The following is a 19,440-nucleotide window of genomic DNA, read 5'->3' on the forward strand; positions in this document are numbered from 1 at the left end:
CTAGTGGCCCTCAAATTTTCAGCATTTGAACTCTTGACCTTCCTTAAGTGCCTTCCAAGTGCTAAAATTGAGTTGCTCTTAATGGTTCCTTAGAAGACAAAAGTGCTGTGCCTCGGTGGTGCCTGCCTTTAATCCCAGCTCTTGGGAGGAAGAAGCAGGCAGATCTGCTGAGTTCTGCATTGTAGTAATGAGTTCCAGGACAGCCAGAGCTGTGTAGTGAGGCCATATCTCAAAAAAAAAAAAAGGAGGAGGAAGAAGAAGAGGAGGAGGACAACAACCACTGCCATCAAGAGTAATACTGTGGTTAATCGCTGTGCTTTTATTTTTTAAAACAGCAAATTGTACATTGGAGAATTTATAGTTTTTGAATTCCCTATCCATCCATTGCTTTACATTGCTTATCTGTAACTTGGAAACTGAGCGCTTTTACTGGTGTCTATCTAAGTATTATGATTTCTTATTGCAGGGAGACAACTTTGGGCGGATCCATGGATTCTGTGTCTCAGTTGATTGAGTACATAGGCTGGCTGTCCATGGTGGCAATACGCCTGGAGAGCAGCAGTACATTACTGTTGCACTTTATTTTGGACTTCTATGAGAAGGTAGTACACAAATCATATATTTATGACAGCTAGTCACCTTATTAGCCTGTGATTTAGATTTAAGGTATGTTACAATCTTCCTAAGTAGTTAAAATAACCATATTTTAAAATTAATGGTTGAGTTTTACCTGAGTAACTGACTTTAATAGAGCAAGTGTTGTTTCATCTGAACAACTGACTTTGATAGAACAGGTATAGAGGAAAATGGCTTGGTTTTAGTTCAGATGCAACTTTAACATATATTGACCTGATAAACAAGGTCCTGGGTAAAAGGCTGTGTCTGGCATCATGTTTTTGTCCATCTATGTTTATTCTTGTCCCCAGGCATAAAAAAAGAAAATGTTATCTTCTTCAGATTTGTACTCCTGACTTTGAACTTTGATTTTTTTTGTCTCCTGACTTTGATTTTTTCTGGTACCTAGTAATTTCATAAATTTAGTTCTTTTATTGTTTTATAGGATTTAACATGGACAAAAAACAATCACCACCACAAAGCCCCATTGTAGTCTCCCTTTCCCCAGTTTTCTATTTTCATACACTAATAACCTAATTGGTTTTTCTTTCTTTTGGACGTAGGTCTCATGTAGCCACAAATTTGATGTGTAGCCAAGTGTCTTAGGGTTTCTATTGCTATAACAAAGCACCACAACCAAAAGCAACTTGAGGAGCAAGGGTTTATTTCAGTTTACATGGCCTAGTTACAGTCTATCATGAAGGGAATGTAGGGCAGGAAACTCAAGGTAGGAAGGGAAGCAAAGGCCATTGGAGGATCAGTGCTTACTGACTTGCTCCTTGGGACTGGCTCAGCCTGCTTTTTTTATAGCATCCAAGACTACTGTGTCACCACCCACAGGGAGCTGAGCCCTCCCACGTTGATCAAGAACATGCTCCACAGGGTGGCCAGTTTGGTGCGGCTCTTTTCTCATGTGAGGTTCTCTATCCCCAAATGACTCCAGTGTATATCCTGTTGATGTAAAACTAGCCAGCACACAGGATCATCTGAGCCTCTCACCTGGTGTACCAGGATTAAAGGCTTGCATCACCACTCGTAGTTTATATGGCACTGCGGATTGAAACCAGGGCCTTCTTTGTGCTAGGCAAACATTCTGCCTACTTTAAATAATGCTTCTTTATTCTAACATGTTTTTCCTGTGCTAAGATGGATTTTAAAGATTTATTTTAATTTTATTTATATGGGTGCTTTGCCTGTACTAACATCTGCACATTATGTGAATACTTGCTGTCACAGAGGTAAGAAGAGGGCATCAGATCCCCTGGAACTGGAATTAGAGATGGTTGTAAGCCACCATGTAGGGCTGGGTCCTCTGGAAGACCAGACAATGCTCTTAACCACAGAGCCATCGCCCCAGTCCCATAATAAAAATAGTATTTTTTTGAGGCAGAATCTCACTGTATAACCTTGGCTGAACTTAAACTCATAGAGAACTACCTGCCTCTACTTCCTAAGTGCTGGGATTAAAGGCATGCATCACTTGGCCCACCTAAGTGAAATATTTTAATAATGGTCTTAGAAATAATTTTGAGTTAAGGTTGGTGTTCGATGAGTTGTATTTTAAAAAGACTAATAGAAACCCTTTTTATTTAGGGAGTATAGAGGTTCAAATGTACTACTGCTGCCATATTGTTTATCTTATATCAATGAATCTTTGAGTAAACTTCATTGATTAATGGACACTAATATATATTAATATTCTTTCCCAAAGGTGTGTGACATATATATAAATTATGACCTTCCATTGGTGGTGTTGTTTCCTCCTGTGGTCTTCCATTCTGCATTCCTAAGCTTGGATGCCACTATCTTGAACCAACTCTGTTACATAATGTACAGGTACAAGCCCCCATCTCTCTTTAAATGATTTTAGGAATTTCTCCTCCATAATTCTCTGTTTATCATGTAACTATAATAAAATTCCTATCAATTTTCTGCTAGGGTCTTTGGAAATAGGTAGCATGGCTTTTGGGGTATCTGACTTTATAAGACTATGATAGCTATGTTATTATTTTTATTATGTAAAATGTTATTGAGCTATACTCACTGTATGAAGTGCTGGTTTTTCTGAAGACATGTTTGTTATAGAGCACCGTGCTCCTTGTTTGGATTTGCTCCTCCGCGCCTTTTCTGTTCTACCCCTTCTTGCTAGTCTACTTCCATTCTCCACTATCGCTTCTGTTTATCATATGTATACATAAATGATATTTTCTGTATATAAAATATTACATCCACAAATGAGAGAAAACATAGTATTTCTCTTTCTGACTCTGCCATATTTAACTTTATAAGTGATTTCAAGATGTGTTATGGAGGTATCTTAAGACACCAAAACTGTAGCTGTGCTATTTTTCAATTCCCCCCATAGAGCACATGGGATTAAAAGTCTGTGTTAAGGATTAGTTTGTTATGTAATGGCACTGTTGCACTCAGCTTTGTTAATTAAAATTTTCATGTTAGAGAAAAATTAATCATTTGTTGATAACTGTTGAAGTATATGTACTTTTTCTGGTAAAAAGAACATTTTCTGGAACGCAAGAGGGCCTGCCTATGTGACCCTCTAAGCTTTACTTCTGGCCTTTTGCTCTTTGTATAGCTCTGTCAATGTTAAAATATGTAGAAATGATTTAGACAGCTGTTCTCAGATAAGAAAAAGATTATGTTTCTGGATTTTATTGTCTGTTTTGCTATACCCATAAACTAACTTTTTGACATTTATTTGTTTTGTGTGCATGTTTGCATGTGTTCGTGCCTATGTGTGTTCGTGCCTCTGAGTGTGTGTGTGTGTGTGTGTGTGTGTGTGTGTAACAATTTGTGTGGAGGTAAAAGGACAACTTTCAAGAGTCTGTTTTCTTCTTCTACCCTGTGAGGTCCCCTGCCCAAGGTCAGGTCATCGGGCTCAATTTTTTTTTTTTTTTTTTTGTTTTTTTTTTTTATCGGGCTCAATGTTAAGAGTCTCTGCCTGCTCAGTCATCTCATTGAGCTGCTTTATGAAAAATAGACCTTATTTTACATAAAGAAAATGGGTTCTGTATCAGTGATTAACTGCTTTCTTTAATAATGGACCAATAAAAGAATGTTTTCTATTCAGTTTTTACTGTAAGGGCACATCTGAAATGTCTGATTCAGTTTTTAAAATTTATCATTATTGTGTCTGTATGTATATGGGTGTGCATGTACCATAATTATATGGAGAGCTGAGACCAGTTTTGTGCAGTCAGTTCTTTCCTTGTACGACGTGGGTTCTGCATATCAAATTCAGGTGGTCAGAGCTCACGGCAAGCACTTTACTTGCTAATCTTGTCATCCTTCAACTGAAGTTTGAGCCTCTTTTTATTTATCTTTTTTTTTTTTTTGCAGTACTCGAGGTTGAACTTGACCTCACGCATGCTACACAAATGGTCTAATGCGTAATTCCACTTGAAAACCCTAACTTTAAAAATTCTTCATAGAAAACGTACAACCAAAGTGTAAAATCTTTAACTAGACAATTAAATATTTGTGTCTGTTCACATTTGCATTTGTTTACAATATACTTGTGTGTGTGTGTGCATGATTGTGTATTTATACTTGCATGTATAGTCACATGGAGGTCAGAGGTGACTGTCGAGTGTCTTCCACTATGGCTTTGCACTTTATCATCTCTAACTGAACCAGGAGCTCACTGATTCCCTGGACCAGCTAGACTGTGAGCCCCAGAGATCTACAGTGCTAGGTTAAAGATATGTCAACCAAACCTGGTTTTTATGAGGGTGTTAGAGAGGTAAATTCAGGTACTTGTGCTTCTGTGACAGGTATTTTACCAATGGAACTAAAATACACATTTTAAAGAATTTATTTTACATTCAGAAATATTATATCCAATGGCATTTTAAATGTGTTATTGTGTTTGTTTTTATTATTAGGTATCGCAATAATTTGACAGCTGCTAAGAAAAAGGACCTTGTACAGAAGGTATAAAGGATAAAACTGTGTTAAATGACCGTTTTTGTAAATAATCAGGTATAGATATGTGGAACTTGCTAGGAATAAAGTGAACAAAAATAATAGATGTTAATGACTGTTTTCTCTCTTTCCCATTAGGCAAAGTCAGAGTTCAGTATCAGCAGCAAGATCTGTAAAGAATTTAATTACTATTTGACAGCTCTGGTTCATTGCCTGTGGTCATCCAGACCATTTGAAACAGGAGTGTACATTGATCCCCAAATCATAGAAAATACTGGAGAAACACAGTATAAACACAACTTAAATTTTGTGCACCATCCTTGTCTATTGAATTATGCAGCTTCCTTTTTGCTACAGGTAAGCGCATTTACATGGTCTTTGGATTTCATGTGGTAACACTGACTGTGAAAAGAGGAAGTGTTATATCTGAGTTGCAAGGCATGTTCAGATTTTTTTAGTGCTAACAAAATTTTGGTAGTGATGCTAGGCTTTAAGGAACTTCAATATCTATTCTCTAAGATTAGAGCTTGACCTTGCTACCAAGACAGACTTGTTAACAAAGGATTATAGCGTGATGTGGTGAAGTTAGGGAAGGGCCAATATAAGAAAGTTCCATGAATAGTTCAGGTAAGGAAGGGCTTCATAGAATGAAAGCTCCTGTGTATCCCTCCTAAGGTTGAAAGTGTGAGATAGGCAGTGTTTTTCTATTCTTCCTTGAAGCTATTGATTCAGTGTAGTGAAGGTTAGTGGATGCGGCAGGGATATGTGTCTTCTTAGGTAATGGGCAAGATTACCATTTTCAACCTTATTAGTGACTTGGGGATTATTCATAAGGTGTATATATTAAATGTATCCATGATACAATGTTATGATTACAAATATGCTAGAAGAATTTGGATTCACAAGTTTCTTAACCACATAGAACATCGAGAACCCTAACAATGAAAACAGCACAGAGTTAGGGCAGTGGTCTTTGACTAGATGTCTCAAACATACATGAGATGGGCAAGATGCATTTGGATATTGTTCTCAGAGTTCAGTGTACAGTTGGGGAGGCTGTCAATAAACAACTTAAGCAGAAATGAGGATGTTCATGGCTGAGGCAGGACAATCAAGAGTTCCAAGATGGTTTGACTCAAAACCAAAACCCCAAACAAAAGCAAACACCAAAACAGGCTTGGTAGTGCACATGGGAGGCTGAGGCTAGGGGTAAGAAGAGTTGTAAATTCGAGACTATCCTGAGACATACAGTGAGATGTTGTCTCAGAAATGAAGGAAAAAGGGAGGGATGGAGGGATAGAAGAAGGAAAGAAGGAAAAATAAATACAAAGAAGTACAAAAAGACAATGTGAAGATTCCATTTTCCCACATATTTCTCATTGTTATATGTATGAGAGAATACTGAATTATGATATTGATTTGCATTGCTGGATATTTTCCATTTTTCATCCATTGGCCACTTCTATATTTTCTTTGTAAAAACTATTCAGACCTTTTGTTCCTCTCTCTCTCTCTCTCTCTCTCTCTCTCTCTCTCTCTCTCTCTCTCTCTCTCTCTGTGTGATGATCAATTAATTCCATCCATTTTTATTACAAGTGATATAATTTCATTTCTTTATGGATGAATAAAACTCTAGTGAATATATAGGTCACTTTAACTGCTTCCTTCCCTAGAATAATTACTGAGCCACTGTATTAGGCATGATGTAAGTAAGTTAGAAGCTTCTAGTCTTTGGTATACCCCAGCAGCATGGAATCTGTGCCTAATGAACATGCTGGGACAAAGATGAACATGCTGGTATTCTTGGGTGAAAGAGAGCCTTGAACCCTTAGCTTTATTCTCCAGGATGGAGCAGGTCACAGTTCCAGTCTCAGACATTTGTTCATCTAATTGAAGTTTAATAGAAATTATTTATTAGTTTTTACCTTCTTTGTTTGTTTTGAGCAGACATATCAGAATAAATGTTGAGATGTCTTAAAGAAACCAAAACATTGGATATCCCTGCGTGGGTCAAATTCTGTGCCTTTGCTTAATAACTTCGATCTTAGACATGCTTTTTTTGTTTGTTTGTTTGTTTTGTTTTGTTCTTTTCCTTTTTCCGGGGCCGGGGGCCCAACCCAGGGCCTTGCGCTTCCTAGGCAAGCGCTCTACCACTGAGCTAAATCCCCAACCCCTTAGACATGCTTTTTAAACAGGTTTTGCCCTTCAATTACCTTGTTGAGATTTTGTTTTGTTTTGTGTTTGAGACAGGGAGACAGGGTTGGTTTTCTTGAATAGCCTGGTCTCGTCTTAAACTCTTAACCCTCCTCCATTAGTGTCTTGAGTTCTGGAGTTAAGGAGAATTGCTGCCATACCCCACTCCCCTTGTCTGCTCAGTAGGAATGATAATATACACTTAATTGTATTGTAAACAGTGTATTTCATCATGTATGGGAATCTCAGTATGCTTGGCTTAGAGTGATTGCCTGGATAGTGGTAGTACGTATTGATTAATTTGCATCATAATTCAAGAATATTTTGGGAATTTTTCATGGTTGCCATTGCTCAGTACTTGAAACAATAAGTAGCTCAAGGCCAAGGAAAACTCCCTCCTCAACATGGTTTACAATGTCTGGGGCAGTTTTGTTTCTCCCTAACTGGAGAGTGGGCATGCTGACATCTAGTGGCTAGAACCAGAGATGCTGTTAAGCATCTTGCTATACAGGATATCATCTCAAGACAATTTTCTGGTCCCTATTTTAAAATGTTTTAATAATATTTGATCTATCTTCAACATGACTTTTGTTTACCATTAGTGTATGAAAGGCTGCTTTATTCCTTTTTGTGTTTGCCATTATATGAATTTAATTCCTTATTATTAACGATTTGATTATAATTTTGTTAAGATATACTCTTGTATACAACCCTTTACATGTATACAAGTATTCTGTTGGAGAAAACCACTACAAATGAAGTTGCTCTCAACGGTACATCTTCTAAAAGATTTGTGGGTTTTGTTATCTTGCTTTTAAGAAGAAGTTATACTGTCTTATATTTCTACTAGCAGTGAGTGGATGGTCATCCCTCCACACTCTCAGTCAATTGCAGCTTCCGTAAGTCTTATTTGGAAAAGGATGTCCTGAATCAGAGAAAAGATTTTCTCCTTGAGAGACAGAGCAGGAATGAGAGACACTAAGACCGTTCAGTCTCAGAGTAGTGAATATATGAACTTGAACACAAGTAAACAAATTTAAAGGATTAGTAATTCATATTGCTAATGATAAATGCCTAGTGAAGGTTCATTCCAGAAGTAAAAATTTAGCAGCATAGAGAGTATATTTGGCAAAATATGAAACCGCCATTTTGTTGGGTTTTGATACTGTTTCTATATAGTTCGGACAACATGGTTTTAAAAGTAATACAGTAAGCTGGGCACACTGGTTCACACTTATAACCCTGGTACTTAGAGGCTGAGATAAGACAGCTGTGGATTTAAGGGCACTACATTGTGAGGTTAAGAGCAATCTGGGCTATAAAGTAAGACCCTGTCTCACAAACAAAACAAAACACAAGTTAAAGGGAATTACATTCATATCTCACCACTCACACTGTTTAAAGAAAGGTTCTCACTTTGTAGCCCAGGTTGGCATGGGACTTGAGGTAAACCTCTTACCTCAGCTTCTCAAGCTTTGGGATAATAGGCTTGAACCACCATATATGACATTAGTCTGTCTTTTTGAAGGTTGTCTTGAGTCCCAGTCACCAACTAAGTGACAACTATCTAAATACTGTATAGTTTAGGTATTGTTTATAACCTGATAGAGTGGTGTATGATTTAATTCTGCAATTTTACCTTATTGATGTATTTAGTTGTAAACATTTCAAATCAATGAGATTCCCAGTATTAATAAACCTAGCCCTTGGAAGCATTTTTTATTTTAGAAATTTACATTTATTCCTGTGGGGGGTTGTGAAATGGAGCTCACATATGCTAGGACACTCGTGTGCGACCGGTCAGAGAGCAAATTGTAGTAGTCAATTCTCTCCCCTGATCCTGTGCGTTCTAGGAATTGAATGGAGGTCATCAGACTCAGCTGGAAGCACTTTTACTCATTAAGCCATTTTGCTGACCGTGGATATATATTTAATATGTATAGCGCCTATATAAAAGAATTCTATTTTTGTTGTTTTGGAGACAGGATTTTTTAAAAGTTTGAAAAGACATACGTGACTATCTGTCTTAGAGGTCAGTTCAAGAATGCAATAGGAGACAGTGGGGAGATTTTCCAGCAGAGTCCTAGTCCAGTAAGTCAGCATCTACTAGTGATGTGTGCTTTCTTTGTGGAGGATAGTTTTTATAAGAGGAGGGCCGAGTGGCAGTAGGAACAGCTGCAGGAGTCTACATGACATCCTGAGGATGATTTTGTACAGGTGGTCCCAAGGGAAACTAATAGAAATGGACTGCTTTGGTGTGACGTGTGTTTAGTGTAGGCAGGAGTGCTGATGACGGTATGGTTGAAGGTAGGAATGAGAAAAGGACTCTTGTTAGGGTTGTTGTGATTCCAGTTTTTTGTAAGGGGAATTCTAATGAAAGAACTGGAGGTGTTGCCTTGTTTATGAAGGAGGGCAAGAGAAAACTCTGTTTGACCTATTTAAGTTTGGTTGACACTCAGGACCAAAATGTTAAGACAGTTTGACATAGTGGCTTGGAGCAGAAGAAAAGCTGGAAGTTAGAGAAATAAATCAAATATGGAGTTAGTCAGCACGCTCTGGATTTCGTCGTTTCCTAAAGCACATTTGGTCAGTCCCATGTATATCCCAGATCAGGATATGGCTTGTGAGCATTTGCAGCCGGGTAGGAACCACAGAGTTTTTGTTCTTTGTTGTTTGAGAGTACAGAGGCAGGTTGCCTTCAGACTTGATGAATTACAGTAGCTTGGGAAAAATTTTCCCAAGATAGTTTTAATCCTCCAGAAAGAAAATGGAGAAGTTGAGAAGCAGACAGAAACGTACACATTCCAAACTCTCCTGAAGCAGGAGGCAGACATCTGTTTGATCCTTGATATTGGTAGACTCTAGGAAACCTCCACAGGTGGCAAGGTCCATAGATGCTGACATCTCATCAAGTGATCTGCATAGAACCTATGCACCTCCTCTTGTATACAAATGCTGCTTGACTTGGGGTGAGATTTTTGTCCCTCTGGGTTCGTGATAAAGTTCAAATATCTTAAGTTGAACCATCATTAAGTTGGAAACATTTAAGTCATCTCTGACATGCTTATGCAGTACAGTATTTATGGTAATTACTTAACTAACCATTCCTTCATTACTTACTAAGTATCCAGTAGAGAGTAAATTCTGTGTAAAGAGTTGTTCTAACAGATTGTTTAGGGAATAACGGTAAAAAAAAATCGTCTGTAAGTGTTCAGAACAGACAGTACCATTGCACTTTATAACAGTACACAGATGCTAGGTGAACAGTGCTGAAACCAAGAGTACCTTGGGGAGCTACAGCAGGCATGCCAGCACATCCTTCTGTTTATGTGGACTCAGCATACTGCTCAACACATAGCAGCTTCAAGTTTTGACTGGAGAGTCTATTATATTTTTGCCCAGTAGTTTTGATTCTAGGTAGATTACCCATAGATATGGAATATGTAACTGTGAAGGGTCAGCAGTCATTATGTTTACATGTGTGGGATGCTGTCACCAGTGGCCTTTAGATCTTCTAAGAACTGCTTCATTACTAGCACTGTCTCACACACATACACACACAATGCTTTTGTCAATTTGCAAATACTTACTAACATGTTTCTAAAAATGTTAAGGATAGGCCTACACCTGAAACAACTCATTCAGGATTACAAAATAGAAATGCTAAGCAGGAAAAACCATCATTGAGGTGAAGATTGGTCTGTGGCAGAATACCTACCCAGTATGTACAGGGCCCTGGATTTGATCTTCAGTACTTCAAAACAAAACAAAGTCTGTATAGCAAACTTACTGCATTGTAAGTGTTTGATAGGCAGGATTTTCTGTTAGTGATATTAAAAAGCATCATGTCCAAGAATAGAGTGCTAGTTAGTCTAGTGAAGGTTTCCTCTCATAGACTCTACTGTAATAGTGCTTACCTCATTAGATTCTTTATTCCTTTTTAGTGCTTAGGTTTTTACCTTTTTTAGCTTAGCTTTCAAACTGTTAGATTTCATCATTGCATCTTCCTATATGTTATGATGATCGTTCTCCTGCGCTTTTCCAATTCCCCTGCTCCTTCATGTCTCTTCCATCCTCCCTAATAGCCCCCATCCACTTCATGTTGCAGGTATTCCCGTATCTTTTCCTTCCCTCCCTCCTTCCTTAACACCCCATTTCCTCATACCCCCTTTCCAGTTTTAAACTCCTCTATACACATACATGCACTGCAGAAATTACATTTTGGGTTTTGGGGTTAGAGAGATGGCCCAGTCAGTAAAGTGATTCAGGGCAACAGAATAACCTGAGTTCGATCCTAAGAACCCACATTTTAAAAAAACCAGGCGTGTACTTGTAACCCCAGTGCTGGAGATGCACAGGTCACTAAAGAGATGCTGTCTCTTGGATCTTGAGGGTCCCGGTTCCCTTCTGATCTTTACATATGTGTACATGAACATATGCACACAAATATACAGAGAATCTAGGATCCGCATAGGAGAGAAGAAACATAGCATTTGTCTTTCTCAGTCTGGATTATTTTGCTTAAGATGCTAATTTAGATTCCCACCCATTTTCCTGCACATGTCATGATTTCAGTTTTATTTATGGCTAAATTAATTCAGCTGTGTGAATGTACCATCTTTTCTTTATGCATTAATCTATGGATAGATATAAAGGATGTCTCTTTTCTAACTTTTATGAATAGCGCAGTAGCAGACACATGTATGTGCAAGTGTCACATACTGATGTCCACAGCTGCTACAGCCGTTTATTCTCCAACAAGCAGTCAATAGGGGAACCTCTTTAGCATTCGTTGTTGTCTATTTTTTGTTTGATTGTGATTTGCTTTTAGTGTGTGTGTGTGTGTGTGTGTGTGTGTGTGTGTGTGTGTGTGTGCCACAGGCATGTTTGGTGCCCCGGGGGTTATAAAAGGTCAGATTCCCTGCATCCAGAATTACAAAGGATTGTAAACTACCAGATGGGTGTGAACTGTAAGTCGGGCAAGAGCAGCAGCCAGTGCTCGTAAGCATTGAGTCATCTCTAGCCCCATGTTTTCCTAAAGCCTTCGGTGAAATGGAATGTCAAGGCAATGTTAGTCTTTGTTTTCCTGATGGCTGAGGATGTCAAACACTTTGTAAAACATTTATTAGCCATTTGTATTTCTTCTTTTGAGAATTTTTAGTTTATTACTTTATAGATCGGATAGTTTGTTTTCGTGATGTTTAATTTCTATGGTCCTTTAGACACTAGCTTGCTGTCTGCAGTTTAGCTGGCAGAGATTTTCTCTGATTCTGTGGATTATCTGCTGTGGTCTTCATTGCTGTGGGAATGCCCTTTAAGTCTACATAAGCCCATTTGTCAATTCTTGGGCTTGTCTCCTGTACAGTCAGAAACTTTTCCAGAAAGTTTTTGTCTATGCTTACATTCTAAAGGGTTTTCTCTCCAACAGTTGTAGAATTTCAGGTCTTATGTTGAGGGCTTTGGGTTCATTTTGAATTTATTTTGAAGGAAGGTGAAAGATACAAATCTAATTTCATTCTTTTGCATTTATGAATGCAGTTTCAAGGCAGGTGTGATAAACACCAAAATTCAAATAATCCCTTCCAGCATATTGAAATAAGACTAGAAATCAACAGTAAGAGGAACTACAGATACCCAGAGACTAAAGAATACACTTTTGAATGGATGGATTTTAGCAATTGACTGAGGAATTTTAAAATTCCTAGACAAATGAAATCATAGCAGAACCTACCAGAACTCTGGGATGCAGCTAGGCATTTTGAGAGGGAAAGCTTACAGCTGTGGCTGCTTACTTTAAATAAATCATAGTAAGATCTGGAGGGGTGACTCAACGGTGAGGAGCACTTACTGACTTTGCAGAGGACCCAGCTTCTGTTCCCAGCAGCAGTGTGGTAGGATACCCCCATCTGTAACTCTAATTCCAAGGGATCTAGCACCTTCTAACCTCTGTGAGCACTAGACACATGTGCTGCACATATATATATTCAGGCAAAAGACTCATTTATATTTAAAAATTCTTCAACAACATTTTAAAAACAGTGACCTCAAACTAGTGATGCACAAGCTTCTAGAAACATAGTAAATGGCAAGACATAATAAAAAGATTAGGACAGAAATAGAAACTAAAAGAGCAGTATATAAAATCATTGCAACATAATGCTGATTCTTTGAATTGATAAACAAAATTGACAAAGGTCTAGCCAAACTAACTAAAAAGAAATAAATGAATAAACTTAGAGAAGAGCCAGGCTTTATTCCAGTGGATGTTGTAACATCCTGGAAGGATGGAGATGACCGAGCAATGCGGAAAATTGACAATGTACTTTTGTCTTTTAAGGTGAAATTCAAATACCACATTTCTTAGGAAAAAGTCTCCTTTAGCACCCATCACTACTTTAATGTTTATGTACAAAATAAAAAGAGGACATCATAGATTAGCTAAATTTAGGAGCTCAGTTATCCACCATGCCTTTATTGTTCCTTGTGTTTTTAGGGAAAAGGAAATGCAGGGGTCATAGTGAGTGTTTATTCGGGAGTCCCAGGCAGAGGTAGGACTAGAACGTGGCCAGATGAATCACAGTGGGAAGGACCATGATTATTATCTGATGACTTTTGCTAACCTACTGTATTCATCTCTGTGACTCCTCGTTTCCTTCTTTTAAAGGAGAGCCCAGAAGAAACGCCAGTCTACCTGAGCTCTATCCGGGTAAATAAACTTACTTTCCTCACACAGGAACTTTATATAACTTAAACAAGAGATTTTCTATGCCTTTTCTTTTTTCCTACTTTTACTCCTACTGCCTCCAAAAAGTGAAAATGAAATGTTTGCCTTCATAATGCAATCAAATAATCCAGATTTATAGGCATAGTCCTTCATTATGTCTAGAATATAACTCTTCCTAGTTTGACTCTTGGTATTCTGATCATTCTTTGTCTCATGTAATAGTACAGTATGTATCTAAAATGAACCTGATGTAACTACACTGTGTACAGAGCTTTCATTATCCTAGAAAATCCTCCTGTGTACACAGCACACACACTGGCTGACATTATATCTTTTGTGTCCGTTATTTTAGATGGTGAATTTCTAGAGTATGAGAATAGAATAGTGGTGCTTTTCCATTTCATAGTACTTTGTTCTGATGAACATTTCATCTGTATAATTAAATCAATATTTAGCGATTTGATTAATTTAGTGACTTAGTTCTAATCATGAACCTCTTTTAAGCTGTTTTCAATATGCATCCAACATGTTGTAAAGTTTTCTGGGGGAAGAAAGGGAGGTAGGGAATGAGTATCCATGTTCAATAAGTAATTTTCCCTTTTCTGTACCTGCAGGGAAAGAAATGGAACTGGTACTTGGACTATTTATATTCAGAGGGTTTTCAAGGCTTAAACCTTTTCATAAAAAGTAGTATTGATCGTTCTTCTGTATTCAAAACAGAGAAAAACACATAAACATTGACATAAACAAATGTCATGCTGGACTAAATGTCTCACTGCTGGAGAGACTAAGTACCTCGCATGACTTTCCATATCCGTTTCACAAGCCGACTGCCATCTTTAAGAAGTACTAAGCCTGGCCTTCCGTCCATGGCTCAAGAGAGCCTTGGTGTTCACTAACTTCATTTTAGTCTTCAGATATTAAGATTACTAATAAAAAATAACCTCTTCATCATCCAGTTCTGCCTTCACTGAATTATACATGAAGAGACACATATGTCTGCTTTCTAGTAGGAAATTTGCTTTGCATTTTCGTCGGCTTTGCTAGTGGAAGAGAACAAGTAATATAAATTAAGCTACTCCTCAGACACACTTATGCAGAATACTCTGCAATCTCTGAAATCCTAGGAATATTTTACATTTCTAAGATACTAATAATAGAATGCAACATGTGTGACTCTTAACATCCTAAGAAGCTGATGGCTACCTGCCTGCATTGGCAGTAATTGTAAGGGAAGGGAGGAGGGGGGAAATGAAGAAATTTCATTTTATTGGTTTGATTTTATGACAGCACTATATTTGAATGTATATGTGTATGTATGTATTTATATATTTAATTCAGATTTTAAATTGCCAGGCTTAAATAAACTAACTTCAGTCTTACCTTCCGGAGTATTTCTGAATATTTTTTTAAAAATCCATAACAGGGAGATATTTTTGCTGAAAATTCATTGTAAATTTTTATTTTATCACTACTGAACAACTTCTATTTAACACATGTACATTGAGAGTAACACCTGATTTTTTTAATGGAGACTTTGAAAGCCAGAAGGGACTGAAGGGATATTCTATAAGCTTCCAGAGAACACAGATGCCAGCATAAACTGCTATTCCCAGCAAAACTATGATCCCAATCTCCAGGAAAGGAAAAACATTTCACAATAAAGCAAAATTAAGCAATTCCTGTTCACCACTCCAGCTCTACAGATGGCACCAGAAGAAAACCTTCACTTCACCCTGAAGGGAGGTATACACTGGAGAGGACACGAGGAATAAATAATCCTAGAGCACTTAGTTACAATGGCTGCGGGTGCGGCTCCCATACTACAGCAACAAAATAAAGGGAATTAATAAGCATTGCTCATTAATAATTCAATATTAATGGCCTCAGTTCTCCAATAACATGACATAGAAACTAGATTAGAAATCAGGAATTATGTTTCTGCTGAATTCAAGAAGCATACCTTACCACTGAGGACAGACATCCCCTTAGCAGAAAAGAATGGGGGAAAGGGTATTTCAAGCAAATGAATCCAAGAAGCAAGCAGGTATAGCTGTTTTAATGTCTGACCAAATAGACTTCAAGCCAAAGTAATCAGAAGAGGTACAGAAGCATACTAGCTACCCATTAAAGGAAAAATCCATCAAGAGGATATTGCAATCACACTTAATGCACTGGATTCTCTAGAGAAATAGACATGAGAGAATGACTCTATTTGGAGTTTATTAGAGGAGTTTACAGGTCATGGATCCATCCAGGAGTTCAGTCCACAAGGCTGGATGTGTCAACGGATCTTTAGTATACACCAGAATCGTGAAGAACTAGGCGCTAATACTGGTGCAAGAATGAGCTTGCCAGTGAGTAAGGACAAGCAGGCAAAGAGCAAAACATTTTCTTCCTTGTCCTTTATTTAGATTGGCTTCCATGAGAAGGTGTGATACATATTTAAGGTGAGTCTTCCTACCTCAGATGATCTGGCTAGCTAGAAATCCCTCCCAGGTATGTCTAACTCTCGGGTTTTTAGTTCATTCCAGAGGTAGTCAAGCGGGCAACTAAGAGTAGCCACTACATACATGAAGTTCAGTTTCAAGCACACACAATCATCTGCAACTCCAATGTCGTCTTCTGTCCTCCTTGGTCACTGAATGTGTATATGGTGCACAGATATACATTCAGGCAAGCATTCACCCACATAAAAATAGATATTTTAAAGAGGACAGAAAAGGAAAGAAGAAAATATTTTAAATTATAACAGTGCCCTTGGTGCAAGTCTATATCTAAGAAGCTCAAGAAAATATTAGCAAATCAAATTTAGTAATATACTGTATAAAAAAGAATGAATTATATTCTGTGACAAACTGATTCACTCCAGGGATGCCAGGTTAATTTAACATTACAAAATCAGTTAATATGTCAAGTCACAATGTTCTTTTCAAAAGTAAAGACAATCTAATGTGGAGATATTTCATATTCATCTAGAAGACTGAATATAGTTAAGGCATCATTTATTACAGTTTAATCTTTGTTTAAAAAAAAATCCCAGCTGGCACATATAGAAACCAACAAATTGGTTTTAAAATTCAAATAAGAGGTCAAATAAAGGGAAGAAGTGTTGAGGGAGGGGAACAAAAGATCACATGTAAAGTGAGTGTAGAAAGAAGTCCGAGCAGGTTGGGGGATATAAAAGGGAAGAAGATGGAAAGAAGTAAAGATTTGTTTTAAAAATGCTGTCTCTGTGCTGGGTTTTACAGCCGGAATGGTACTTTAGTTATGGAGTCAGCTGGGCTAAGGTCTGGGGGTCTGTTAAGATCACAGTGTGCTTATGAGGGATGGAGAGGTGGCTCAGCAGTTAAGAGCACTTGTTCTTGCAGAGCACCTGGGTTTGGTTCCCAGCACCCATTTCAAATGTCTCACAACTGCCTGTACCTCATATCTGACACCCTCTTCTGACCTCTACAGATTCAAATGTACATGTGCATACATATGTACATAAGCATAGACAAAAAAGGAATAAATACAGATCAATGAAGTAGAACTGAGAATTCAGAAATAAATATATACCTTTAGGATAGTGCAACTTGAGACATGGTTGCCAAGAATTCTCAATAGGGTTAAGTCATAGTCTTTTCAATAAATGATGCTGGAATAATTGTATATCCCAAGCTCGATAGAGGAATGGATACAGAAAATGTGGTACATCTACACAATGGAGTACTACTCAGCTATCAAAAACAATGACTTCATGAAATTCATAGGCAAATGGATTGTGCTAGAAAATAGCATCCTGAGTCCAGTGGGGGGGGGATGTCAGGGAAGGGAGGCGGGAAGGGGTGGGTGGTTGGGGTGTAGAAAACACCCTCATAGAAGAAGGGGAAGGAGGTATGGGATAGGGGGTGATTCCTAGACAAAACAGGAGTAAATCTTTACGATCTTACATTAGGTGATGATTTTTAGCTTCAGAACCAAGTACACAGAATAAATGAAAAAATGAATGTCAAAATTAAGAATTTCCTAGAAGACACCCAGAACCCCCAATCTCTCTGCCGTGTCAGGCAGGCAAATGAGCATCACTGTGCTGAGCAACTGTGCGGTGGAGAAATGAGAGAAGCTGAATGGTTTGTGCAATATGAAGAGGCAGGACTGGAGACAAGAGGATAGTGACGTCAGCCTGATGTGCTTCCCAAGGCCGTGGCGAAGTCCCGGCTGATAACACTAGGGGTCCTCTCTGGGTCCATGGCCCTGCGCAGCAGAGATCTGGGGCCTATGTTACCACCAAAGGCTTATGCGGATGTCTCTGGTCTGGACTGCCAACTGGGGCCATGTTAATGTCTGAGGACTGGGCAGAGTTGGCTCTTCCCCTCACCTGGGTAAAGTGGAAGAGCTAGACCTGGTGGCGCAGGAGTGATCGTGGGCTGACAGCTCAGCTACCACCCGGGCCCGGACCCAGGGCTTTGAGTTGGCCCACTCCAACATCTACCCCATCCATGAACTACTGCAGCTTGTGAAGGGTCGTCAGTCTGACAGAAGCAAAGCTGCAAGATCTCCACGACACAGGGTAACGACAGGAAACCATAGTATATAAACAAAGCATCCTGGATGTTCTGTTTTTTTGTGGGAGAGGTTGTAAAGTTGGAGGGCAGATAGGGAGGGGCAGGAAGATGGGTGTAGTGGTGCACCCCTTTAATCCCAGCACTCAGGAGACTGGCGGGCAAGTCTCTGAGTTTGAGGCTAGCCTGGTCGGTTGATAGAGGGGGTTCCAGGACAGCCAGGGATACATGGAGAAACCCTGACTGAAAAAACAACTGAGCACCAGTCAGTGCATGAGCTGGAGGGGGTCAGGTGTAGAGGGCCGCAATAACATTCGCCACCACAAGATGGCACTGGCTTCCACTGCGCCCCACGTGGAAAGCTGGGATAGCTTTCGCCATTACAAGATGGCGCTGGCCTCCGCCGCGCCAGCCGACTTCCTTTCAGGAAGTTAACTGTGTGCGCATGTGCAAGAGTGCCTTCGTGCCAGGTCTTTGCCCACTCCGGGGCGTGCCCAATGAGATCATGGGTAAGGGACCAATCAGGTGTGGACGCGCCGCGCTAGGATGTATATAAGCAGCGCCATTCTGGGGCTCGGGTCTCTCCTCTTCAAGATGTAATAAATGCTTTGCTGCAGAAGGATCCTGGTGTCCGCGCGTCGTTCTTGCTGGCGAGACGTTGGGCGCGCGACAGTCAGGCATTTCATGCCCAATTCATACCACTGCCTGACCCTTTACCCAAGTTACAAGCCAAGGACCGTTAAGCCTTGTCATCTCAATTTATTTCCAACCGTGAGGAACTTAGTTTGAATTTGTGAGACACAAGAAATTAGAGTCGTACTTAAGTTCTCCATTTGAGATCTTTCCTAAGGTATTTTGTCACAGTAATTACAACGCTGCCCTAGGCAGTAGCTGGGCCCAAGACCCTTGGTTGTTACAGAACTCTGCTCCCGTAAGTCACTTTATATAAGAACAGCCTTATTGGGTATTAACGACGCTGTCATTTTTTTTAGAGAGGATCTCCTTCCTGTATCTCAGGCTGGTTTTGAACTATATGGCGGAGGACGGCACTATACTTGTGGTCCTCCTGCCCCCATCTACAGAGCGCTACGATTCCGGATGTGCACCACCATGCGCAGTTTTTGTGGTTCTGTGGGTGGAAAGCCTGGCTGTTTGCCAAGACAGTTCCAGCTCCAACTCCTTGCCTAGAATTGGAGGCATTTTCCTTGCCGTCCATGAACATGAAGTTGGTTTGAGTTTTTGGCAGATAAACAGTTTTCAAACTCCTCTGGCTGCCTTTCCCTCCTCCCCCACTTCCAACTTTCTGGGGAAACGTTAGTGGAATCCATTTTGTCCCCAAACTTCTCCTTAGACTGACAGCGAGCAGAACTTCCCTTGTACTTTAGCGTTTTAATGATGTGTGACTGATTTTCATAGTTG

At 39.2% G+C, this 19,440-nt stretch overlaps 1 protein-coding gene across 1 annotated transcript in view; it reads left to right on the forward strand.

Annotated features, from left to right (window-relative positions):
* The window catches only part of Cenpi (centromere protein I), a 44,938-nt gene extending 30,082 nt beyond the window's left edge, over positions 1–14,856 (forward strand). The window contains exons 10-15 of the mRNA XM_032889441.1: positions 467–602; positions 2,327–2,451; positions 4,518–4,566; positions 4,696–4,914; positions 13,415–13,456; positions 14,089–14,856. Coding sequence (XP_032745332.1) covers positions 467–602; positions 2,327–2,451; positions 4,518–4,566; positions 4,696–4,914; positions 13,415–13,456; positions 14,089–14,208 — 691 coding nt within the window. The 3' untranslated portion in view covers positions 14,209–14,856. The remainder of the gene's footprint in view (positions 1–466; positions 603–2,326; positions 2,452–4,517; positions 4,567–4,695; positions 4,915–13,414; positions 13,457–14,088) is intronic.
* Positions 14,857–19,440: the final 4,584 nt, after the last annotated feature.

This window comes from Rattus rattus, chromosome X, assembly GCF_011064425.1.
Source record: "Rattus rattus isolate New Zealand chromosome X, Rrattus_CSIRO_v1, whole genome shotgun sequence".
Classification (NCBI taxonomy): Eukaryota; Metazoa; Chordata; class Mammalia; order Rodentia; family Muridae; genus Rattus; species Rattus rattus.